The 27,287-nt window shown below is 35.7% G+C and overlaps 1 protein-coding gene and 1 long non-coding RNA gene across 2 annotated transcripts; one reads left to right on the top strand and one right to left on the bottom strand.

The window, feature by feature from the left end:
- Positions 1–1,627: 1,627 nt before the first annotated feature.
- Positions 1,628–4,234, bottom strand: LOC147562804 (ARM repeat superfamily protein). Its single transcript, XM_086673029.1, has one exon. The coding sequence runs from the start codon at positions 3,615–3,617 to the stop codon at positions 1,950–1,952; it is 1,668 nt and encodes a 555-aa protein (XP_086529155.1). The 5' UTR covers positions 3,618–4,234; the 3' UTR covers positions 1,628–1,949.
- Positions 4,235–8,792: 4,558 nt separating this feature from the next.
- LOC147562803 (uncharacterized) lies at positions 8,793–14,507 on the top strand. The gene is made up of 3 exons (XR_015236077.1): positions 8,793–8,850; positions 14,182–14,284; positions 14,400–14,507. It is a non-coding gene; the product is annotated as an uncharacterized LOC147562803 (long non-coding RNA).
- The last annotated feature ends 12,780 nt before the right edge of the window (positions 14,508–27,287 follow it).

Below are 27,287 nucleotides of genomic sequence, written 5' to 3'. Positions count from 1 at the left end.
AAGTCAATCTTGATTGACTTAGATGATATATGTATGTTTTAGCCCAAAAGTTCACATCATTGTATGTAGCCCCGCTAATCTTCATCTTGACCTCTCCACCACCACTACAACTTACTACCACCATCATTTTCGACCACCTTATCTCTCGCTCTCTCTCACTGTTTCTCTATCATCATTTATTATTCGATTTTGTTCCACAAATTGTTGAAGTTTTCTCTTGAATCGCTAGCCGTTTTCGATTTGATTCAAAATCAACTGGTCATTACAATTAGGGTTTCAACAATCTCTTCTTGATCCAATGTTTCTGATTTCACTTTGCAAGTTCACTTGATAAATAGTCTTCTAGTCGTTTAGTTCATCGTTAGAAATTTCATTTCTTGAATTTACACGAGTTATATTAAAAGAAAGAATTACGAAGATCTCTTCTTTGAGATTGGTGATATTGGAAGACATTTACATAGAATGGTCGAGAATATCTACGATAGGAAATAGCATACTTTCAAAGGGATATAAGAGATCACGAGGTAGAAAAAAAAATATTGGACTAGTTTTATATTTTTCATGTGAAAATTGAACTTCAATAATTTTCAAATTCTTTTTTTTTTTTTGTTGAAAGAGTAATTTTCAATTAAAAGAGGGAATATTGTTTAATCTTCGAAATTATTAAACGAGAAAGTAGATTGGTAGATGGCCTACCGACCGACTTTGAACATCTTACGTGAGAAAAGAGCCGAAAATAATTTATTTTTGGTTCTAATTTGGAGCTACTAGCATTGACATTGACTAAATAAATCAACTTACAGCTACTAATAAGCAATCAAGTGCTGGTGAAGAAAGGAGAGAATGGTGTATATAAAGAAGAATTGCTTCCATAAAACTCAACCAACGAATCAGAATAAACAGATCAGTTCAGTTGTAAAGTAAACAACTGCTACTTCATGAATCCCAAAGTAAAAAAGGAGCTGGTGGCCTGATTTTGTTTTCTAATTTTTTTCAACACCTGCATCCTGGGTTTTCCCTTTTTTTTTTTTTATTGATTTCTCTTTTAGTAGAAATCTCCTACGACAACCCTGAGATGGTTCTGAAGGGTTCCAATGATTCGGCAATAGTACGAACCTGCTTGCTGTTGAATCCGTCGAGTGAAAGAAATTGAGAATCCAAAAACCCTATCTGCCTTTCACAAACTCACACATTAATCGGAGTGTTGTTGCATGCAATTATGCAAGTTTAACAATGCAAGTCTTTTTGACAGAGAAAACATACCCCATGAAAGTATATTATCAATAATTTTGGCTACGGCTAAAGATTATGGACTTCACAAAGTTTGCATCTACTTCAAAAAAGAATATAAGAAACTCGTTCGTACCCTTGAGGCTTAAAAACAATCTACATTAGTGAATATCGTATAACTTACACGTTCAACATTAGATTGGAAAATCAGTATACAAATATTAACCCTTGGAACAACAGCAGACTAAGAGACTAAGAATGAGCAAACTTCAGAATATGCAAGATAAACAAAACATAATATGTTATCTGACCTTCTTGAACTTTATATTAGCATCTATAGAGACGTAAATAATTATTTTTATATGTATTACGGAAGTGAAATGAAATAAACAAAAAATTGTCTCCAAACAAAATACACATTCGAAGAGAAGGCATAAACCATTAGTTTGAGACAGAAAAAACAAGCTCCAGTCTAGCTAGATCTACACAAGTGTATACATCAAAGATTAAGGTAACAAATTACTAAGCTTGACTCCCAAAAACAAATCCCCTAACATGATTATGTAAGTGAAACAAAGAAGAGAAACATAAAATTGTAAATGAAGACACAACTATGATACATACAGATCAAGCCGATCACAGGATGCTGCTACTTCCCATTGATGAAATTAAGAACCATGAAGATGTCAATAATATGATACCCAATTCTTTCCCTACTGTCACGTTCGAGGAAAAACTCCCCATAGCTTCCCACGACTCAGGCTTTCCAAAAGTTTCTTAGCTCCCTCGATCTCCATTTCAGCAAGTTTCTGCAAGTATATACAAGCACCTGCAGCTACCATCTCTTTCCTACACTTCTTCAAATGTATCAATGAAAGCAAAACAGAAATCGGGTATCGTTTATCCAAATTTTGGATTGAAGGGTCGAGAAGCTGAATTGTGGCAAGTATCCCTCTTTCTTCCTTATGGAAAAGCTTACGATTACCTCCATATTGCATTAGAGAATACAAAGCCTTTGCAGCTGCTTCTTTTTCTTCAATTGTCTTCAAATCCAACATCCTAACAAGATGCGAAATACAACCAGATTCACCAATTTCTTTTCTTGTTTTGGTGCTAAATCCCAACTCAAAAATAGCTTTTGAAGCAGCAATTCTCACACTTGACAACCCAGAATTCAATGCCACAACAAGCCTAGGTATAAAACCCTCAGAAACAACAACTTCAGCAATTGGTCTATAAGAAGCCAAATTCCTTAGTAAACTAATAGCAATTTCAAGAGTCTTGGAAACAGGAGATGAATCCCAGAAATTCTTCAAACACTCAATCCCACCTTCTCTAACTACTAAAAGCTTCAAACTTTCATCATCTGATGCTAAATTACGCAAACAATCAATTGAATTTTCTTGAGCTATAGCCGTACCTGAAGCTATAAGTGCAATAAGAACTGGAACTGCGTTTTCCTCAATAAAATTCTGTCTGGTTTCATGAAATCCAGCAAGATTTCTCAGTACCCCAGCTGCTACAGCTTGAGAACTTGGTGTTCCGGCTTGACAAATCACCAAAAGGGAAGAAATTCCACCTCTAGAACCAATTGATCTAGCGTTCTCTTTTGTAAAACTTAGGGCTTGTAGAGCAATACAAGCTTTTTCCTTTGCAAATCCACTTCCCGATTCCAAAACCCTAAGAAGATGATTTAAAAGTAAAACCCCTTCAGCAACCAAAACGTGTTTACTGCTATCAACCATAGAAACCCTAGATATAGCAGAAACTGATTTTTCTTTGATTTCTAAACAACTAGAATCGAGTAATCGAACGAGTACTGGTACCGCACCTTGAGCTACAGCAATCAACACGTTCTTATCGTCTTCTTGAAGTAACCCTAACAGAGAATCCATAGCTGCAGTTTTTGACTCGGGATTACCGATCTGCAACCGAGTTATCAAGTTCCTTGCTTCGATTCGAGCCGATTCTCTCTTAGATGCCACAGTGGTTGATGAACCAACAACAGTTGGACTATCTTGAAGAACACCACTTGTGATCAAAAGATCAATATCTTTCACGTGCTGATCGAGTTTGGCAATGACGGAATCAATATCGCTCTGAGTTCTGAGCTTACCAGCAGATAGACTAGTTTTGGCACAATCCCTAGCGAGTAGTTGAGCATCAGATAGGGTTTGAGAAATAGATGTTAAGAGATCGGAGGAGAGAGGATTAGAAGCAAAATTAGGGAAATCAGAGAGATCTTTAAGCTGAGTAGGGAGATCAATGAGTTTGTTTTTGATAAGACTCCATTTACCTTTGAAGTTTTGGATGTGAGTGATTTCCTCCATTAAAGATGAAATTAAGTGGTTTGATAGGTCTAGATGTTCATTTTCTGATATTTTCATGGTGATTCTGATCTTTAAGGTTCCAACCGAGACGAGAGAAACTGTAGTAGCTAGCTAGGGCTTGAATGCTACTACTCCCACACACTACTACGGTAGAATAGAGAGAGAGAGAAGAAAGCTGTGGGGTCGGTCAGGTCAGCTCAGCTCAGCGGGGGTGATGAACTGGCCGCAGACTTGCTGAGGAACGACAGGACATGAATGAATCTCCGAAATAATGCAATGAATTATGGCATCAATGCAAACAATTTGGGAACTGGAGAGAAAATGAGGTTCCTACTTATTACTACTATATATACTATTAGTATAATTTCTTTTGGGGCTAATTCCATTTTGATTCCCAAATGTGGCCAATCGGTTCTTTTAGCCTCATAGTTTGTCTAATTGGTCATGTTACCCCCTTACCAAACCATCCCGTTAGTTTTTTTTTTTTTACTTCTGATTTTTTAGTTGTCTACGCTTTCCAGATGATCTTAGAGTCATGTTTCTTATTCCATCTCTCTGGTAAGGTCTCTAGATTTCCTCTTCTTTTTAGGTTCAAATATATAAGTTGTGTTTGTTTAGTGATTTCCTTTCATGTGTTGTTGGTTAGATTAAGTGTTCAATACAATAGTTTTCTTTGATTTTGTTTTTCTGGTGATCTAACTCTTTATCTTATTCTCTTTTAGTTTACAAGTTTTCTGGTGATGTGGAGCACGTGTGACCTTTAAACCGATAACGTAGCTCGGATATCATGTTAAGTTTGTAATCATTAAAATGAAAACCAATTGACAATGAATGTAGATGACGTAAACATTATATTCTTAGTAGTTAGATCACCTTCTCCTATTTAGACAAAATTGTCACAGAGTTAACCCTTTCCTATGTTTGAAAAGAGAAAAGAAAAGACAACAACGAGAAAGATGGAAGGTGGGATAGTAATTGCAAATAAACTGAAGGGTAAATTTGAAACAACTACATAAGTTCACTTTTAGCCATTTAGGGTATAGAAAATTGTATCACAACCAACCTGATGATATTTGACCGTGAAGTCTGAAGACTGCGAATTTAAGAGCACGTGGGGGTCCACATGGGGACCCCACGGGACTTAAATAAATAGGGACTTGAAAGTCCACCACCCACCCCTTTGTGAATGAATTTGGGTCACCACCACCAGTCTGAATAGGAAAGGAGAAAAGATAAGGAAACTTCGTCTTGTAAGGGAGGAAAGGAAAACAAACAGATGCCACGGACCGGAGTATGGATATACATATACTATAAAGCAGCTGCCTCCAGCTAGCAGGCTTTACACCAGCTCTTTTACCTAATCACTAAATAGCCCTTTAAAATACTACTACTACATGAAAGTGAAAGTGTTCTGCTTTTGAACTTTTGATAACAAAAAGAGTGAATGATTTATAGACTCAAAGGCCTTCTTCTGATTGTGTTTTTATGAGATATGTTCGTTCCAAAATGAGTCTTACTCTACATTGTCGAAGTTTACATCGTCAAAGGGGTTCTCATTGTTTGTTTGTACGTTAATGTTTTTAAAATGGATTCTAAAGACGACATGATTGAATGTTATTCACTTATAGACATTTCAAAACAGTCAAAATCACAAAGATAGAATCAATATTTACAAGTTGAACATACAAATGAACCCATGCAAAAAAAATAAAAAATAAGATGTATACAATATGTGTTTTTTTTTTTTTGTTGAAACTATATACAATAGGTGTTGTTGGACCACATAATTTAGAGTTTATAATTCACTAACGATGATGAGTTGTGTCGTCTTAGTATCAAAAAAGAACGCCTCCACCAGGCATTCAAACAATTATCAACCCATGAGAAGCAAAACCTGTAAAGAACAATTCTTACTGAAATGTTAACAAAATATCAAGTTCAAGAAAAAAAAGAAAAAGAAAACAAAATATCACACCACCAAAACTGGCTATTCACGTGAAGATAAGGGCACTAAGAAAAAGTTATGATATTTAAAAAAGAAAGAAGGTATGATCTTTCAGTTTATTAGCACTCAATGTGTTTTTTCATAGTGCTGGAAGTTTTTGTGAAGATTGTGACACTCTTCCACTACTAATGAATCCAGCCAAATTATATGTAAGATGTGAATATATAGGTAAACCCGTGACTTATTTCTTTTGTAAAGTCTAACTTTATTATCACTGATCAATCAGCACTTAATCTATTGTCCTCATTCCCAATGTGTACCTTAGTTCCATTTAGGCTCCCTAAACATGGCCGACTCACCAAAATGAACTACTAAAGATGACCATCTTCTAATATGATTTTTTTCAATTCTTTTTTGTTAGTCAAATCCTTTCAACTGAAACAATTGACTATTTTTTCCCTCTTATATATTTCTTTCTCTATCGGCTAATCGTCGGCTATTGTCAGAACGGATCATTGCGACCCATCACTAATTTTTTTTTTCTCTTCTTCCTTCACCTTTTGCCCACACCGCCTCCACCACCGGAAATTAGGGTCGTAATCTCACAAATGGGAATAACATAGTTGTATTAATTTGGTATTCTTGTTTTCAAAACAAAAATGATGGTATGCCCGACAAGTTGTTGTTCTTCTGTTATTATGAAAAACCAAGAATCTGATCTTCCTGTCTTTATTCAGTATTAAAACAGGGATACACTTAGTGTCTTTCTGAAATAGATTCAGAGATAATTTTATTTCTAAAAAAATAAAAATAAATTAATATTGTATCTTAAACAGATTAAAAGGAAAACAATATTTTTTTAAAAACAAGGATTAAATAAAAGATTAGAGAGAGAAAGTCGAGTCGAGTTGTCTCTTTCCTTAAGACAGTGAACACCCTGGTATTAGTACTAAAACCAGTAAGATGTTTGTCTCCCAGGATACAACGACTGTACCTTTCAGTATGACGACGAGAGTACTTCGTTTCTCTGAAAGCGTGCGAACTTAGAACAAGCAGTAAGAACGACAGATGAATTGACTTCTTAAACTCTAAATGCTCTTAACTTTGAATGTTAAAAATTTTCGTGTTTTGTTTGCTGGATTCTGTTTGGTATTTATAGAAGTATTGGTGACACTTCAGACAGGTGCCTTAGAAAAGAATGGATGCTTCCCAACAGTCATATTTGTCTGTTGGTTTTCGGGTGCCATGTTGACCGTCAGATCTTAACGGATCTATTAAGATCTCGCGCATTGAACGCCCACTGTTAGATCCTCAACGGATCTATCTTAAAGAGCGTCAAATATCCTGACCGTCAGATCATATCTATGATCGTAAATGCAAGGCTCCAATCGCTCCTCGCGACGATGCAAAGTGCAAAGTGCAAAGTGCAAAGTGCGTGCGGGCGCCTCAAAAGCGCCCTAAACGCCCACGCCGCGCGTGCGCTTGCGTGGTTTGCGTGGTGCAAGTGAGTCACCTTTTTATTCTAAAGAACATACCATAAATATATGGAAGGTTCTATAAAAGGAAATAAACCATTTCCTCTTTCATAAATGTGGTACTAACTCAAAATTCCGGTTTTGAGTTAATGGTACCCATACCAAACAAATTTTGTAATAACTCACGCATAAAATTTGAGTCTAAATTCAAGAGCTCGACGAGACGAATCCAACGAGACGTCTAACTCGAGATTCTAACGAATATAGGTACATCAAATTAACTAAAAACCGGTCCAGCTACTTTTGAGCTAGGTACCGATTCCAACACAAGTATCCCGACCGACTCCCACCCGGGGGTACTTGCACGGGCATGATCTAGCGAAAGAAAGCCTTACACAAACGATGTTCCTTCGTCTGTACTTTCATCTCATGAATTTAGTTCATGCCCATCCAAGTACCTCCGCATGAATTCGGCCCGGATATTTGTCAGGCATACCATCATCGTTGTTTCCAAAATTTTAAATTATTTTAGTTTCTCTCTCTTCAATCCCTAAATTATCTCACTTTCCCTCTCCTCGATTCCTAAATTATCTCACTTTCTCTAAATGAAGCTATCAAAACCCGAATTATCAATAATTTCTTTTCTATGTGTGTCGATTTGCTCCTTGCATTAGAAATAAAATATTTTTAGTGAGCTGGTCATCTCCAGGAGGCAAAATGAAATTAATCCTAATTAGAGCAAACCATATAGATAATTTATTTTCTGGGGATTATTTTTTATTTTCCAAAGCCGCGACCATATTTTAATCATGATTCCCTGGTTTTTTTGTTGAAAGGATTCCTTGTTGACATAATAACATTCATAATGGATACGGAAACAATTGAAGTCGACATGATTTTCTTTATTTTGTTTTTCATTCTGTTTTATTTCCGTGGTCGGAATAGAACTTGTATTAAAAAAAGATTCGTTATTTAAATATCGTATAACAACCGTGATTATAGTAATTTGTTTCACCCATTTCATATCAAAATGAGTATAAATAATAATCAAAACCAGCTAATTTAAGTTATTTAATAATCCATACCGGTGCAAAAAAAAACATATAATACGTCGCATTATTATTTTCCTATTATCTAAATATATCTCGAGTATATATATACACATTATGCTCGTAAATGTAATGAAGTTGTTTGAATTCCTAACGACACTCATACACCTTTAATGTGACAAAAAAAATTACTATATAAAGGCCAGTATTTATACTATTGTAACACAAAAATCAACAAATAATAAATCTTCTACTTCCGCCGAATTTATGTATGGTGACTCTTGGATTTTAGGAGTACATGTACTATTGTTAGACAATACACTAACTGCTCTTTGATCAACCATGGCGATTGAAAAATATTGTTCTAAGAAAAGGGATGACAAACATATCTCTATTTCTTACAGTATCATGTTTCCTCCCTCTTGTATGCAGCGAATAGTGAGTAGTGAAGAGATAACAGTACAGTAGTAGTGGGTGTGGGGCGAAGTGGGCTAGCGCAAGAAAGGTGAGTCTCGTTCAGGAATCACACACACAACAAGTCAAAGGGTCTCTGACAGCACAGCACAGCAGATCGGATTGGGAGGGTCAGTCAAGAAGACATTTCAATTTACGACGACTTTCCCTCTAAAACCATCCAAATCTTCTTCTGGCGAGAGAGTTAATGAAGAATCTGATCCTCCAAATCTCTTGGTTGTTACGGCTTTGTTCTTGATTACTAAGTACTACATTTGCTGCTACAACAGACAGATTCTCCTTTCTCACAAGAAGGTTATTAATTAGTTAGTCTCCCAGTTTCCATATCAATCGATATCTCCAACCAAGTAAGGATCCATATTTCTTTAATTTATGTTCCATTTCTATATCCGATATGCTTGTTTAACTTTGCTGATGAATTTTTTTAATGTTATTTTCGACTTGTTCATTGGCTTGCAGCTATCAATTACATCTTTAATTATTTTCTATGTTGACTTTGAGATACGTTAGCAATTTGATATCGTAGTTGATATTTGCATCAGCCTTCACTAGTCTCGATTTTGTAGTTTGATTATCAAAACACCTTCAGTTGGCTGGTGGACATCTTTTATATATGTATTATCTTGTTTAAGCTATATTCTGCTCCAAAGTATATATATATTTAAATCTAGAGATTTTGCACCTAGCTAGTTAAAACTCGAGAATGCATGAATTCAGCCCTAGTATCGATAGCTTGATCGTTGTAAGCTCTTGAGGAAACTTCAGACTAATAATATGATAGGAGATGAAGGATTGATTGCCATATATAGCTAAATCATGTATGTTATAATTATCTTCAGGAACTGGTTTTGATTGGGGTATCAATCCAAACATTTCCAGTTTAGGTCTTCTAGGAGAGAATTGTTTGAAGAATATATGGGGTGAAATAATTTTTGCTCATTCAGTAAGGAGAGGCAATCTCCAACACACCCACCTCAAGTGCACCTTTCCATACAAAATGTGTATGAAATAATCTACTTCCCTATGCCTGTTTACACTTAAATACCCCACTGGAGGATGTGAGGAAATCTGACCCCAACTTTCTGTTAGAAATGTTGTCTTTGAATACAAATAATGATGAATAAAAGAGGGATGGAGATTGGAGGCTTGAAACGTGTACTAAGTACACTTTCCTTAAAGCATTATTTGCCCCCTCTCGATCGAGATTACTTGAAGGTTCAAGACAAATTGCTTCCCAAGATATGACAAGCCTTTGTGAAACTGCATCAAGTAATTAATGAAGATTTCACGATAGGAGCATAAGAACATTAAGATTATGGCAAATATATTTGTTGGCACAAAAACTAATATAATGGTTTCTTCTCTCTCAAATTCTCTACACTTTGATATGTGTTGATTACCAAATCTGATTTGAGAAACACTTATTTATAGAAATCAAAAGACATCTATAATGCAAAGTTGTATCTTCTCCAAAAGATAACTATTAGTAATTAAACTTGAATTCAACTATTAATGTGAATAGTCACAATAATTTACAAATCTCTTTCAACTTTGAATTCAAACTATTATTGTCAATAGTCACAATTATTTACTTTTAACTTTTAATTAGTATAGTATTAATTTTATTAATATTGTCCAAAAATTCCAACAATCCCCCACTTGGACAATTATAATAAAACACTTTTGCCAAATATGATTATAGTAGTATTTATGCATAAAGTATGGTATCTTTCGATTTGAACCATACCTTAGTGTAAGTGCACAAAGTTTTATCGAAATCCCAGGTAGCTTGTAGCTTTGAACCAGTTATTCCTTGTGATAAAACCGGTTACACCACACACACAATACAATTTGTTCTTTTGCTCCACACATTTCTCGCTTAGCACTTATATGGCCATGTGCTTCTTGGTTTCATGAACTCTCCTTAGATAAACTCTAAATCTAATGAGAGGCGGCACCACCTCTAAGTTCACATAGTTGAGGTTCTTCCAGTATCTTTGCTACTTTAGAGATACTTGTCTTAGACTGAACTTCATTAAGAGTTCTAAACTCAACCTCAAACCGTAGCAACCAACACTTATCATCCTAGATAGGGTTAGATATAAATTTAAGTGTTGAAACTAGCCACTTATCAATGACTTGTTGTTACCCATTGAACCTAAGACTAGTCATTTCCTAGTGTTAGGTTGGGTTGCCGTCAATGATGACTTTTATGTAAAGAGTTTCAACCCCATCTCTCTAGATGTTAATCTATACATACCTCTCGTCAGAGGTTTAGTAAATAAATTCGCTAAATTGTATCAAATATAAGAAACTATAATTCCATCATGAATTATGTATTTCACATTTAATATTACAGACTATGTCTAATCTTCTCATTTTTCCACTACATGCACAATCACATTTAGATGAATAATCACATTAGAGACCCCCACAATTTCAAGATTCCAACAATTGACTGTATCTCTCTTACAATTTCATGTTCAATTTATGAGAGCATCATATATTAAAGCAAGACAGTAACGCTCTCCACTTGACAATAAGTCGGCCGCCTTAGTGTCAAGATTGTTACAATGTAGAATAATTTTTTTTCCCATTATTGCAATAATCATCAATAACCACGCAATTGGTGTATTTGGATCACTCATTGATTTTATGCCATCTTCATCGGCTTATCCCACTATTTCTGTTGTGTATTGAGATATCTTATGGGATCCATATCGAGGCACAAACATGTCTTATGGGATCAAGAAATTATCAAGCTTTAGTTGCCAATCCAAAACAATTCCCATAGGTTAATGGGATTTATTCTCATCATAAGAAATAAAACTCATGCATAACCACTTTTTGAAAAGAAACAACATTGGTATATAAATTTTGAGACTAGAATGATATATACAAAAACCACATTAACTAATCAATATTTCGCATTGATAATGTGACGATCAATATTAATTCATTTATACATAATATCATAATATTATCTTATGCAAACTACTTTAGCAACACACATGAACTAACATCAATATTGGCTTGATGTCCTCAACTCCATCTCACTTACCAAAATCTCTCTAGCAATACTAATTATCTTTAGCATGTATAGTATGTATAAGGACAACAATTATAACTAGATTTTCGGGTAAGTAGAAGATATTAACAGACAAAATAGAGTGCGTACATTGAAATTTCATAAATTACCTGCAAGTATGTCCTCATACCACAATTACAATCCTGAAAGGTTCCCATGTTTATCTATGGTATTCTTTCATCTAACTCTCACCATAACCCCCACTATTTTAAATATGTATTATTATGGTTCAATGTGATTGCCATTGACTAACAATATCAGTGTATAATATAAAAATCAAAAAACACTAAATTATGTGCCCATGTCATAAAGAATATATATCACTGTTTGGTGTCATAAGACTTCAATACAATCTATAGTTCAGTGTCTCTTATAACTCTTTAATATGTAAACATATGGTGGCATCACAGTCATAATTATTTAGACAAATCAGTAAGATTAATGAAGGGTTGACACATACCTTGTTGTTGAGTCCATACAAACTTTTGTATTCTGAGAAATTGTATTACATCTTCATTTATTAATTAATTTTCTGTCGTTCAAATTTATTGCCCAATATTTCCTACAACCATTGATCCTTCCAAGGACATTGGAAAAAACCCAAGTTGCCTTATGAATAGTCACCTCTATTCAAATCATAGTAACCATATGATGCTTTCTAATTATAATGGTTAGTTAGATGCATCATGTTAGATTGTTAGATAATACTACACTCATTTCATGGCCCTCTTTCGGTTCTCATAAACAAATGTACTTGCACTCCAAATTGTGTTTCAGATAAAGTTTGAACCTTCCTTGTTGATACACCCCAAATATTCATTAATTTACCCTCAACCTTTATGACCCATGTCTAGGGTAAAGAAACAACAAACAAGAAGTTCAAACGGATGATGCCATTTTTTCCATAACCATGGAACTTATGCATGGACAAATTGTCCATATTCTGATTATAAAGGTCACCTTCACCAACATTAGATAAAACACAAATTTCGTAAAGATAAATAAAAGAGAAAAGAAAACTTATCTGATTAATGTTTGTCCTTCTAACTTTTAGTCTGTAAGTCCTTTGTCTAGTACATTTCCGAAGGAATCGCTCCAATGGATCAATTTTTAAGGACTTCGGAATCTTTACTTCTTTGCATTATATCATCATCAAGAATTTGGTGTTGACGTCCATCTCCATGAATACTCTGAATCTAAACTATAATATTTTCTTTCTTTGTTTCTTATACAATGTTATCTTTATGAATGAGTAAGGATCAACTACTTCAATTTTTTCAAAACAACAAATATCGTCTAATACCAAGTTCCGTTGTGAAACTAACCATTCCTATCTAACTAATGGAATAAGATTTGAACCCCACAGAAAACTGCAACTTGTCCCATGCCCAAACTTATTCATTTTGATTCTTATCATAGTAGCCTCAATCTCCACAAAATAATGCTTTAAGATTGTTAAAAAAAATTGTCTTCGGATATACAAATAAGATGGATAAAAGAGGGATGGAGATTGGAGGCTTGAAACGTGTACTAAGTACACTTTCCTTAAAGCATTATTTGCCCCCTCTCGATCGAGATTACTTGAAGGTTCAAGGCAAATTGCTTCCCAAGATATGACAAGCCTTTGTGAAACTGCATCAAGTAATTAATGAAGATTTCACGATAGGAGCATAAGAACATTAAGATTATGGCAAATATATTTGTTGGCACAAAAACTAATATAATGGTTTCTTCTCTCTCAAATTCTCTACACTTTGATATGTGTTGATTACCAAATCTGATTTGAGAAACACTTATTTATAGAAATCAAAAGACATCTATAATGAAAAGTTGTATCTTCTCCAAAAGATAACTATTAGTAATTAAACTTGAATTCAACTATTAATGTGAATAGTCACAATAATTTACAAATCTCTTTCAACTTTGAATTCAAACTATTATTGTCAATAGTCACAATTATTTACTTTTAACTTTTAATTAGTATAGTATTAATTTTATTAATATTGTCCAAAAATTCCAACACTTTCTTTTGCATCACAGAAATTTCATAACGTATTTTTTCGTTTGACTTGTTACCCCACTGGAGGATGTGTGCAAAATTCTTATCTCGTTAGCGCATTGGATGCATGTTCATGACCGGAACTCTTAATGACCTACCCTACCTGGTTGTAACAAATTTGACATTGATTCTTTAGGTGTTAGTATTGTCTCAGTTATATGAATGTTTATATATAGTTTAGAAACCTTCAGCAGATTCTGGTCTTCATCGTGCAGCTACTTCAACATACTCCCCCATTTGTAGTTGGATTTGGCTGCAAGTACAACTGAGTGCTAACATTCGCAAGCCGGAGTCGTTAAAATGATCTCTCGGTGCTTGTGAGTTGACTTTGAAGTTATAGCTAATAATTGATGTATATCAGGTTGACATTATTTGTTCTTGATACTTGTCACAAGTTTTCTGGGCTTTAATACGATTCTTGTTGGTTCTGGATATCATTTGAACGTAGAGAAGCTTTTATAACACATTGTAAGCGTGTTTACCGTATGATTCAGATATGGAAAGCTGACATTACTTTCGTAACACTTTCAGGACAGCATACGATGTAAGTCTTTCTGATGATAGTTGGCTGGGATACGGATGTCTTTAAATTCGACAGTGGTAATGCTTCAAAGTCATGGGAAAGGCTTGATGTGTGAGTTCCACATTCTTTTTAATGTTGGAAACCACTTACCTTATTTCATGTATCTAAACTAGTATTTTGCTTTCTCTTCGCACGGAATTTACAACTGTTTTAAATGTGGTTGTAGTGGTTCTATTGTATCACACTCATTTGTATAGGAGTCCAATGTTAAAGGGGTATACCAAGGTTCTCCTGCTATCATAAAGTTCCGTATTCCTACAAAGGCAGCTAGCTCTCCAGGTTCTTTAGCTTATCAGAATGTAATCTAACATTAGATAAGTTTCTGCTAGCTTTAATACGTGATAACTTTTTGAGTTAATTCCTATATGGCCCCCTACTTTGTGACCAGCTTCCTTTATGGCCCCATTTTTTTCGTAAATTCAAATATGACCCCCTATTTTCAAGTAAATGTCCTAATTGTCCTTCCTATTTATTATTTTTCAAAATAAAATTAAATACATTCCACCTCATTTCCACCTCACTTCTATCTCCACCTCACATGTCTCTCCACCTCACCTCTCTCTCTCCACCTTTCTTTCTCTCTCTCTCCACCTTTCTTTCTCTCTCTCCACTTCTCTTTCTCTCTCTCCACCTTTCTTTCTCTGTCTCTCTCTTTCAACCTCTCCCACTTCGTCTTCCCCGGCAAGGTCGCCGGCCGGAAAATTTTCCGGCCGGCTACCTTAAAAAAAAAAAAAAAAAAACTCTCATCTCTCTCTCTCAAAAGATTCCGGCGAAGGGTACCCCTTCGCCGGAATCTGTTCGGAACAGACCTTCAAGGGTCTGCTCGAGCAGACCTTCAAAGGGTCTGCTCGAGCAGACCTTCAAAGGGTCTGCTCGAACAGACCCTTGAAGGTCTGTTGAACCAGACCGGTCTGTTCTGTTGAACCAGACCGGTCTGGTTCAACAGATTCCGACGAAGGGTAACCCCTTCGCCGGAATCTTTTGAGAGAGAGAGAGAGATGAGAGTTTTTTTTTTTTTTTTTTTTAAGGTCGCCGACTGGAAAATTTTCCGGCCGGCGACCTTGCCGGGGAAGACGAAGTGGGAGAGAGACAGAGAAAGAAAGGTGGAGAGAGAGAAAGAAAGTTGGAGAGAGAGAGAAAGAAAAGTGGAGAGAGAGAGAGAGAAAGAAAGGTGGAGAGAGAGAGGTGAGGTGGAGAGACATGTGAGGTGGAGATAGAGGTGAGGTGGAAATGAGGTGGAATGTATTTAATTTTATTTTGAAAAATTATAAATAGGAAGGACAATTAGGACATTTACTTAAAAATAGGGGGCCATATTTGAATTTACGAAAAAAAGGGGGCCATAAAGGAAGCTGGTCACAAAGTAGGGGGCCATATAGGAATTAACTCTAACTTTTTTTTGTTTGTAGGAGGCTCTCTCTACGCCAATACTTCCTTTAGATATTCTCGCAGACAGAGCTCCAGAAAAGAAGTTTGAATGGGTATGGAATTCTTGTACCCATTACATTTAGAGCATTATGTCACTCGGAGATGCTAGAGTGCCCAGTTTTTAGCCCATTAAAATGCCCAGCTGATGTGGAATCACTAAAAGACAAGGTTTTTTCAAAGTTTGACTACGGTGGGGACCGCTTTTATTTCTAAATAAGGAAAGTTGGGCATTTTAATGGGCAAAATTGTTGGGCACTCTATCATTTCCCTATGTCACTTGGTTGGCTGATTTGTTTTCTCATGAAACTTTTCCATGGGAATGACATTTTGAGGCAAAGGTACCTATTATCTTCTTTTGCTCCAGACACTCCCTTCACTTTCCAATTCTCCCCTTTGATTGTTTTTAGTAGAATATTCTTCTCAAGCGCCACCTCTTTATTTTAATTTAATTTTTTTTTGGGGTTATTTTGCGTAAGGGGCGTACAGAAGTACCAAGTTTTGCGAAAGGGACATGACTATTTATTGTTTTGCGAAGGGGTCGTGGACTAGCATTGACCGTTAAATAAATGTTAGATTTAACATCACATTACATAAATAGTTAACATCGTTATGTAGATGTAACGAGGTCACTCCGGTGGACACTATTCCTCTACTTGGATGATTAATACCTATTGATCAAACTTATGCCATCACTTTTTCTTGCATGAAGAGAGCACTTTCAATTCATCTTCTTCTTTTTTTCTTTCTTCCACCTTCGACTTTCAGTGGGAATTGAAAGAGGTGTTGTTGATTGAGTTTTACAGAAAGATTGTGTCGACGAAAGAAGAGCTTAAGATTTTTTTTGTCAACTTTCTGTTTTTTTTTTTAAATTTTTTTTTTTTTTTTTTACGGATCCTCATCACACTTCTTAAATTCTTTTTTACTTTCTAACTCTTTGGTTGTGTTTGTTTTTTTGAAGCGTCTGAATCTGAATTGGCTGAATCTGAATTAGCTGAACTGGATTGGTTGAATCTGAAAAATCTACAAGTTAGATGTTCGTTTTCTAGATCTGAATGAGGAAGTCTGAGTTAGACTTTTGACATTTATACCCTTATGGATCTTTTTATGAAAGAAACCCTAATTTTTCATTTTATCTTCTCCTCATCTTTCCTGCCACTCTCTCTCCCCCCATTTGTTATGCCCTAGTCAGCTACTCATCTCTCCTCTCCTTCTCTTTCTATCTCCATAGTTTCCAAGTTTTTAACAATTAAGCATCCATTAAAGCTCTCGCCAGATCAAAGAAAGACCTTAACAGTTGAAGATCCTTAATAAAGTTCTTGACATCTATCTCTAGTTTTCTGTTGGTATTAGTACGGTATTAATATTTAACGGTGTTAGAACTTAACTGGTCAACACTTAGTCCACGAGCCCTTTGCAAAAAAATAAAAGGTCATGCCCCTTTCGTAAAACCCGATACTTATCTATGACCTTTTTGCAAATCAACCCTTTTTTTTCTGGTAATGCAGAGATTGTTGGCCAAATATAAGATCAGTGGTATAGTAATCTCCATTGTGGTGGTTTTGTTTGTATACCCGGTTGCTACCCCATCAAAATCCACAGGCGGGAAGGCAAGCAAGAAATGGCGCTAAGTGTCAGTCAGTCAATATACACGGTGATCTAATGGTTTTGATTTTGAGACAATTGCATGTTCAAGGACTGAATCTAATTGCATTTTTCACCAATTCAGTGGAGAGGGTTGTGACTTGTAATTAAAATGAGTGAGTTGAATAGAGATTAGAATATAATGGTGATTATATCTTATTATTTGTGTATGCCTCCTAGTCCTAAATCATGACTTGGGGATGAAAAAGAAAGGTCATAGGGTTGAGGGTAAAATACAAGAAGGGGTATCGGTAATTTGGTATTGGTTGGAGAAGAAGGTAAGAAGTGGGGTTGGAGAGAGTATGTATATATATGGATGATCAGAGAAAGAGAGTAGTAAGTAGCTTTATACATCACCCACGATGGAGTGGGTCAGAGAAAGGCTCTGTTCTGTTGTTGAAAGCGAGAGGAGGGAGAGAGAGAGAGAGAGAATCAGATTAGGCAGGAGTCAGATTCCCTAGTTCAGTTCTGTATTTTTCTTATCTCATAGGATTGATAATTGATTGATATTTATTAGGTATCCAAAACCCAAATAAGTAGTAGTACATGGTTTGGTGATGGGCCGACCCTTTAAAATAGGGCACCAGTGCATATTGATGGATGGATGGAGGGAAGACCCAAATGCATATTGACGAGGAGCAATGGAGCATTGGACGTAGGGGGTGGGAAGCGGACCGGACGAATAGTCCGTGGACACATACTTCCCCGGTCCGGGCGGACAAAACAGGCGTACACTTGACAAAATCGAATTGTCCATTGCCCATCTGTGTCCGCCTAAAATGACAGACAATCCCGACATCAGGTTATTCTGGTTCGGGCATAACCACTTTTTATTTCTTCTTTAAGTGTCAATAAAGGTATTAATAAAATTATATTCAAACCCACTTTGAAGCCCAGAGAAGAGAGTTATATCTCTCAACACTTATAAGTAACTCCAATCACTTTTTTCCAATGTGGGACAAAAATATAGAAAATAAAACTTATTTTTGTTACAAACTTACAATATCTTAGCTACATTGTAAACGATTTGAGATCCAAAACTGTATAAATAATAGAAAGGATTTGGGACCTTTTTCCCACCCCTAATTGGAGCTGGAGGGGATGAGTTGAGGAGGGCACAAAGTGCCTGGGTATGGGCGAAATGAATGAGAGAGATTCCACTAGTGCCATTTTTTCTGACTGAAGCTCCTTTTTCAAAATATTACTCCTACATTCCCTCCTACTCCTTGTCGTTTGACTCATTTTCTCTCTCTCACACTCTTGAAGTCTGAATGGAGGAAGGACTAGTACCCGTGCTTAGGCTTCTACCACTTTTTCAGATTAAAAAAATAACAGTTAGCAAAAAAGGGAGGCGGGGGGTTCCCTCCTGCATATTCTTCGGAAATCGCGTTTTAATCGGGGTTCTCTCTCCTCTTCTCCCCCATTCATTTTCTTCTTTCTTCTCCTTCGATTAACCCATACTCCACCTCCTCCCAACATTCATTCTCTCTCTCTCTCTACTTTCTCTATTTAGCAAACAAACCCCATCTCTCCCTCTAGATCTCTCTCTCTCTCTAGATAATAGAAAGTAGAAATAGTGTGTGCGTTCAGTTACTCCTTATTTACACCATGGAGAGTATTACTAGATCTTTAGAGCGTTGTCTTCAGAAGTGCTCACTTAACCAACCGGACGGAGGAGGCGAAGAAGAAGATGTCGTCTCTGATGGGGGGACGGGAAATCAATCAGGCACTACTTCCTCTGACTCATCTGATGATGATCATACCACTTTAAACGTCCCCTTCTTCCACAACAACGGATCAGTTTCTCTTCCCTGCTGGGAACAATGCCTCGATTTAAAGGTGGTCTCATCATATCTCCACTTCACATGCTCTATCTATCTATCTATCCCCTTCTTCTTCTTCTTCTTCTTCTTCTGTCTCCTCATCACTCACTCACCCAAAATTACAAGGCTAATTATTTAGAGGGAGCTAGGGAAGATAAATTAAGCATATACTACTACTAGTTAAATAAATAAGCCTTTTCTTTTCACTTTCTCTATTTTTGTTCTGAGATGGGTATCTAATAAATTCAACCTTACTAAAACAACTAATACTACTAGCTAGTTCATACATACTAGAAAGAAAGTTTTGATTTGTATTCTTGTTTATTTTTGTTGCAGACAGCTGGAGAGATTTATTATGTAAACTGGGTGAATGGGATGGAAGTGAGAGGAGAAGATCCAAGGAATAATAATTACACACAAGTAAAAGAAGAAGAAGAAGAAGATAGTTATTATGATAGTGAGGAATCATCAACATCTAATTCTTCATCATATCCTTCATCTTCTTCTTCATCAACAACAACAGATACTAGTTGTTGTTGTTATCATCGTGATCGTGGTGACGACGACAACTACGATCATGATGATGTCCTTGTAGTTGCTGGTTGCAAGAGTTGTCTAATGTATTTTATGCTCCCCAAAGGGGTCCAAGAATGCCCTAAATGTACCACCTTTCTTCTCCACTTTCATCATCCTACTACTTCCCAAAACTAACTAACTACTACCTCCCTCAGTACTAGAGAAAAACACTACTAGCTTTTTTTTTTCTGTTTTTTATCCCTTATTATTATTGTGATTCCACTAAAGATTTGGTTGGAATAGTTTTGATTGATCAGGTGAGTTTTGAATGTTTTTTTCTTAATTACTGTATTGAATTTCTTTTTCTCTCTAGATGTTAAGATGACAACCCAATATTCTCTCTCTCTCTCTCTTAAACATAACTAGGGGCTCTCTTAAACATAACTACTAGGGGTACTAGAATACTAGTAGTAGTTATGATAACGGTCAAAAGAGAATAAAAATGGATGCTACTATATGCAACTTTAGTTTTGCTAAGGACAACTATTAGACAAAAATAACTAAATAAAACTAACTAAAATTGTGTCATAAATTGCTAACCAACACCAACACCAAAAATCAAATATAACCGATCTCTCTTCCATTCTATACACAACTCTGAAAAAATTATTACACAAAATAACTAAATAAAATTAATTGAATTTTGTCTTAAATTGCTAAATCCAACACTAAAAGAAAAAAAATCAAATATAATCAAATTTTTTCTCAAAATTTAAATTTCTATTACCATAATTAATTATTCATAAATAAAATTTATTCGAACATTAAACTAAAAAGTTAACCAAATATTAACAAATAACAAAAAAATATTATATTCCAATCAGAGCATTCCAAGCTATAATTTGAGGTAAAATCCAAAGAAAAAAAAGATCAAATATAACCGAATTTTTTCTCAAAAAATATTGGGTTCAAAGAGATAGAGATAGTATCTTTTATAATCCTAATAACTTTAACTTAGTCAAGCTTAGTTTAAATTTTGGTTCCGCATCAACGGGTATATTTTCAACAAAAAAGAGTCCCAACAGATATTCATTTATAAAATCATACATAAAATTACCAAGTATCTTCTATAACCCTAACTACTATGACTTATTTAAGCTTAGTTTATACCTTAATAGTGTATATTTCATTAAATCAAATCGTTTTTATAGATTAGAATTTTGGTTTATCAAGTCCAACGGATATTGTTCAACAAAAAAAAAAAATCTAACGGATATATTTTCAACAAAAAAAATTCTCATGGGATATTCATAAAATCATACAACATAAAATCACTATGTATATTTTTAAGCTTAGTTAAACTTTAATAATGTATATTTCACAAAATCATACTACATAAAATCATACTACATATAAATAATGTATATTTTTTTAAAACCTATAACACGTTTAAGTATTTTTCTTAAATATTACATAACACTAATACAACCAATTTTATTTTTGTTTGATAATTTAATAAAAGAAAAAATTGTGTCTAGTAAATAATTTTGGGAAGTTAAAACATAGTTATATTTAGCAATCTAAGATTCAAAAAATTATTTGCTAGATAAAACCAATAAATCGATCTTTAGTGTTGTTTAGCAATTTAATAAAATTTAAATGGTTGTGTCTAGCAAATAGCTTTATGAAGCAATTATGCAGCTTCATTTAGCATTTGTCATAAAAATTGGGTACCTAATGAGATAAGTTGTTTTTTTTTTTTTTTTTTTTGTTGAAAGTAATGAGATAAGTTGTTTGTTTGGGTCTTCTTCTATCTGTCTATTTTTATTTGCTTCTCTCTGCCTAATTCCCTTTTAAGTACTACACTGTTTTTTCTTTGTATTCTAGTCCTTGGCTTCATTCCTAGTACACTAGTATTTCATTTTCAAGTTTTTTTTTATCAAAATACTACTAAAAATTACCAAAGATGCTTTAGGTCTATATTTCTTAAAATATATATGGTGGTCTTTGATGTTAAACCATAGATAGGTTTCCTATAAATACTTATGTGTTATGTTTGAAATGTCAAAGTATGTATGTTCTGGAGAGATCTCTTAATGACTCTTTATCTTTTTGTCCTATAAGTATGTTATCTTAAATTTCATTAAAGAAGTCCAGTTTTTTTTTTCTAAAATTTCTAGTATTAATGGACCATTTAAAACTATCATTGTAACACAATGGGGGAGTTAGGCAATTAAATGTGATGGAGCAATCGGTACACGAGCAAACACAATGTCTTGTTGCTCTTTTGTTTACATGTCTCCAAGTGAGTATTAATCTTTAGGGCTACCAAGTTGAGTCGGTGAAAGTAGTTGGCCTTAGCATGTGGCAGGCTTTCTGTTTTTTGGAGCAATTTACCTATAATCAATTGGATTTTTGAGTCAACAGTCCAAAATCTGGGGGGTAAACTCAAAAAAAATCCACTCTTGCCCAAAAATTAGTTGCAGGTCCAAATGTCAGTTTTTTTTTATTCCCCTCTTGCCCTTGGACGGGACATGCTGACGTTTTCATGGAAAAAAAAAATGTCTGGTAAATAAAATAATTTACCAGTACACGAAAAATTCAAAGTTTCAAAATTTTTTGAAATTTTGAAACGAAATTTCAAATTCCTGCCCAGCAAACCATCTCTTCCCGGTAAATAAAATAATTTCCCGTACACAAAAAATTTCAATTTTCAAATTTTTTTGAAAATTTTAAATTCCCGCCCAGCAAAAGTGTCTAGTACAGAAAAAAATTTCCAGTAAATAAAATAATTTCCCGGTCACAAATTTTTTTTTTCGAAGTTTTGAAATTTTCAAACGAAATTTCAAATTCCCGCCCAAATTTGAAATTGTTTTTACGAAATTTCAAATTCCCGCCCAGCAAAAATGTCTAGTACAGAAAAAATTTCCAGTAAATAAAATAATTTCCCGAAAAAAATTTCGTTTCCCGGGAATTTTTCGGTGGCTGTTCCGTAATTTTCTGAACAGTACAGATTCTGATGGACGAGTTGTTAGATTATTTTTTAGAAAAAAAATCGTTTCCCGAGAATTTTCGATGGTATGAACGGTAAATACTTTATTTTCTAAGGGCCCTTTACGTAATTTTGACCCCCCAAACTGACACATTGGACCTCCCTTTCATTTTTAGGCAACTTTGGGTGGGATTTTCATTTTGGCCCCCTTTTTGGACCAATGGCCCAACCCCTCTATTCAATTTGACATTAATGTGAAGTTTAGGTAGTCTAGATGTTAGTTTGTTTTAGTGGTCAGTTACCACTCAGTCAAAATATCCCTATTGTTCAGGGATAGTTGCTTATTTGATTTGGTCATGCCACATTATTAGGATTTGTTAGTCGTGGGTTGTTATTTCTAGTCTTCAGCTTATTCTGTAAGGCTATATAATAGCCAGTTTTACTCTTCAATAAAACACAAGATTTTTCCAAATTTTCTTATCTTTCATAAGTTTTTCTGGTTCTTAACATTTGGCATCAGAGCTCCATCACCGGGCCTGGTTAAAACTAGAAGCAACACTCTTCCAAGTGTGTAGTGATCGAAGAATGATGACAGAGAGTTCATTTGTGCAGCCAGCAGTTCCGAAATTTGATGGGCACTATGATCATTGGGCAATGCTCATGAAAAATTTTTTGCGCTCAAAAGAGTACTGGGACTTGGTGGAGAATGGGATTCCTGCAGCAGCAGAAGGCGTTGTTCTCACAGATGCCGAGAGGAAGAACATTGAAGATCAAAAGTTGAAAGATTTGAAAGCAAAGAACTATCTATTTCAAGCATTAGATCGTTCGATCTTGGAGACGATCCCCAACAAGGATACATTGAAGAACATATGGGATTCTTTGAAGCAAAAATATCAAGGTTCGACACGGGTAAAGCGTGCTCACTTGCAAGCTCTCCGAAAAGAATTTGAAATTCTTCACATGAAGACAGGAGAATCTGTGAATGAGTATTTTGCTCGGACCCTTAACATCGCCAACAAGATGAAAGCAAATGGTGAGAACAAGGGAGATGTTGCTGTAGTTGAAAAGATTTTGAGATCCATGACTCCCAAGTTTGATTATGTTGTGTGTTCCATTGAGGAGTCTAAGGATACTAACACCTTAACCATTGATGAGTTGCAAAGCAGCCTACTTGTGCATGAACAACGCATGAGTTCTCATGTTGAAGAAGAACATGCTTTGAAGATTACTCACTGGGAACAGTCTGGAGGAAGGGGTCGAGGTCGTGGAAGTTTTCGAGGACGAGGAAGGGGACGAAGCAGACAAAGCTTCGACAAGGCCATAGTGGAGTGTTACAATTGTCACAAGCTAGGACATTTTCAATGGGAATGCCCAAGAAAGGAGAAGGAGGCAAACTACGCAGAGACTCAAGAAGAAATGTTGTTGATGGCTTATGTGGATATGAATAAGCCCATTAGAGAAGATATATGGTTCCTTGACTCGGGATGTAGCAATCATATGTGTGGGAAGAAGGAATATTTCTCAGATTTTGATGGAAGTTTCAGAGATTCGGTGAAGTTGGGTAACAACTCGAGCATGGTTGTAACAGGAAAGGGTAATGTACGGCTGCAAGTGAATGGAATAACACAGATAATCACAGGAGTGTTCTATGTGCCGGAGCAGAAGAACAATTTACTGAGTATTGGGCAACTGCAAGAAAAGGGACTTACCATTCTGTTTCAAAGTGAAAAGTGTAAGGTGTTTCATCGCGAGAGAGGCTTAATCATGGAGATGAAGATGTCTTCGAATCGAATGTTCATACTGCATGCTTTATCTCAGCCTACAAAATCTACTTGTTTGAATACGATAACAGAAGATTTGGGGCAACTTTGGCACTGTAGATATGGGCATTTGAGCTTTAAAGGCTTAAAGACTCTTCAACAGAAGAAGATGATGAATGGTTTACGGCAACTTAAGTCTCCCTTGAGACTCTGTAATGATTGTATGGTGGGAAAGCAACAAAGGCAATCGTTTCCAAAGAAGAGCACCTGGCGAGCTTCACAAATTCTCCAATTAGTCCATGCCGATATTTGTGGACCGATCAACCCCATCTCTTACAGCAAAAAACGGTACTTGATTACTTTCACTGATGACTTTAGTAGAAAAACGTGGGTTTACTTTTTAATAGAGAAATCAGAAGCTTTCGCTGTTTTTAATAATTTTAAGATTCATGTTGAGAAGGAAACAAACTCGTTTATTAGAGCCTTACGTACTGATCGAGGAGGGGAGTTTACATCACAAGAGTTCACAAATTTTTGTGATGTAAATGGTATACGAAGACAATTGACAGCTGCATACACGCCACAACAAAACGGAGTTGAGAACGAAAGAATAGAACTATTATGAATATGGTTCGTAGTATGATTTCCGAAAAGAAAATTCCAAAAACTTTCTGGCCTGAAGCAGTCAACTGGACAGTGCATGTATTGAATCGAAGTCCAACTTTGGCAGTGAAAAATAAGACTCCAGAAGAAGCTTGGAGTGGAGTCAAACCTTCAGTTGAGCATTTTAGAGTTTTTGGATGCATCTCCCATGTTCATGTGCCTGACAGTAAAAGAACTAAGCTAGATAATAAGAGTTTGAGTTGTGTTTTGCTGGGAGTTAGTGAAGAGTCAAAAGCTTACAGACTCTATGATCCAACTTCACAAAGGATCATAATAAGTAGGGATGTTGTATTCGAAGAAGACAAGAATTGGGACTGGGATAAAACCTATGAAGAATCCATTATGTGCGATTTGGAATGGGGTGATCGTGAGGAGGAAGCAGCTGAGTTTGATGAAAATGAAGAGGAGAGCGAATCTGATCTTGAAACTGATAGAGAAGTAGAAGAGGATAATCTTTCCTCTGAATCTTTGACTGAAGCAAGCTCTCCTAGCTCGAATGAAGGGAGAAATAGGAGACCACCAGTCTGGATGAGAGATTATGCAACAGGAGAAGGTCTTTCTGAGGAAGAAAATGAATCTCTTTTGGCCATGTTTGCAGCCACTGATCCTATTCACTTCGAAGATGCCTTGAAAAGTGAAAAATGGAGGCAAGCAATGGATCTGGAAATGGAAGCAATAAACAAAAATGACACATGGGAATCAATGGAGTTACCTGAGGGAGGAAAGAAAGTTGGATTAAAATGGATTTATAAGACTAAATTTAATGAAAATGGTGAAGTCGACAAATACAAGGTCAGGCTTGTAGCGAAGGGGTATACTCAACAACATGGAGTAGACTATACTGAAGTATTTGCACCTGTGGCGCGAATGGAGACAATTCGTTTGGTTGTAGCACTTGCAGCTCAAAGAGGATGGTCCATCTACCAGCTAGACGTGAAATCTGCGTTTTTACATGGTGATTTGAACGAAGAGGTCTTTGTGGAACAACCATGTGGTTATGTGCAAAAGGGACATGAACAGAAGGTGTACAAGTTAAAGAAGGCACTTTATGGGCTTAAGCAAGCCCCACGTGCTTGGTACAGCCGTATAGAAGCCTATTTCATGAAGGAAGGTTTTGAGAAGTGCGATTACGAGCATACTTTGTTCATCAAGACAAGAAAAGAAGGCAAAGTATTAATTGTAAGTCTTTACGTCGACGATCTAATTTTTACTGGAAATAATGAATTGTTGTTTGCAGAGTTTAAAAATTCCATGAAGCATGAATTTGACATGACTAATCTTGGTAAGATGAGGTACTTGTAGGGATTTATACCCTTCTACTAGTGTTTATAGCGGAAATATGACATCTAATGTCTACACTAGTATTCCCAGGATCACATGCAAAACTAGTAATTAATCTAATGGAGATAGTAGATTACCTTAATCGCTTTTCCCTCGAACTAGTTGAATTGATTGAAGAAGACCAAGAGCTTCAAGTGTAGCTCCTCTACTTGGGACACGAGCAATCAATTTGATCTCCCACCTTGTTGTATAGCTAGCACACCAATGGTGGTTGGAAAAGAAGAACACCTTCTTCTTTGACTAGATTGATAGTAATGGGAATTAGCTCACTTTCTCCTCTCTACTTGATGTGGTAGAGTAAGAAAGCTTAGAGAGAAATTCCACACCTTATTCTCTGCCCTAAGAGTGTTTATATAGAACCCTAATAAGAATCCACCTCCTTTTAGGTTTCCTAAAACACCCTTTAGAATAAGATTTAGGGAAATAGTCGAAAATAGCAACTATTGGTATTTTCTCAATTCCCTAAGGAGGAGGTGCCCAAACACCACGAAAATTTTCAGATATAATGTTTATTATATCAGCAACTAACCCTCCAAAATTCAGCCCAATCCGAGTCCTAGAAGTACCCGAACCGGTCTAGGCCCAAAAACCCTGTTTTTGGCCCTTTTGTACTATCTTTGCCTAATTCCTTTTTAGGCCTATGAGATATGTTTATGGGACACTCCCATGTTTATATCTCACTCCCACTAGTCATATCCTAGATCAATTTGTCACTCTTATGTGTAACCCGTTGTAGGATCCGATCGAAGTTAGCCGCGAATTACTTCGTAATTCGACGATCGTAGTTGGTCTCTAGCTACAACTCTACGATCCCTAAATCAATCGGACTTGATGATCTTCCACATCAATTGTCCTATCCGACAAATTGTTCGCATTGTCACCTTGGTCGA

The sequence above is a fragment of the Eschscholzia californica genome, unplaced genomic scaffold (genome assembly GCF_041429995.1).
Source record: "Eschscholzia californica isolate CP2 unplaced genomic scaffold, dmEscCali1.0.p SCAF_1, whole genome shotgun sequence".
NCBI lineage: Eukaryota > Viridiplantae > Streptophyta > Magnoliopsida > Ranunculales > Papaveraceae > Eschscholzia > Eschscholzia californica.
The sequence above is the reverse complement of the archived record's forward strand: the minus strand, read 5'-3'. Positions and strand labels throughout refer to the sequence as shown.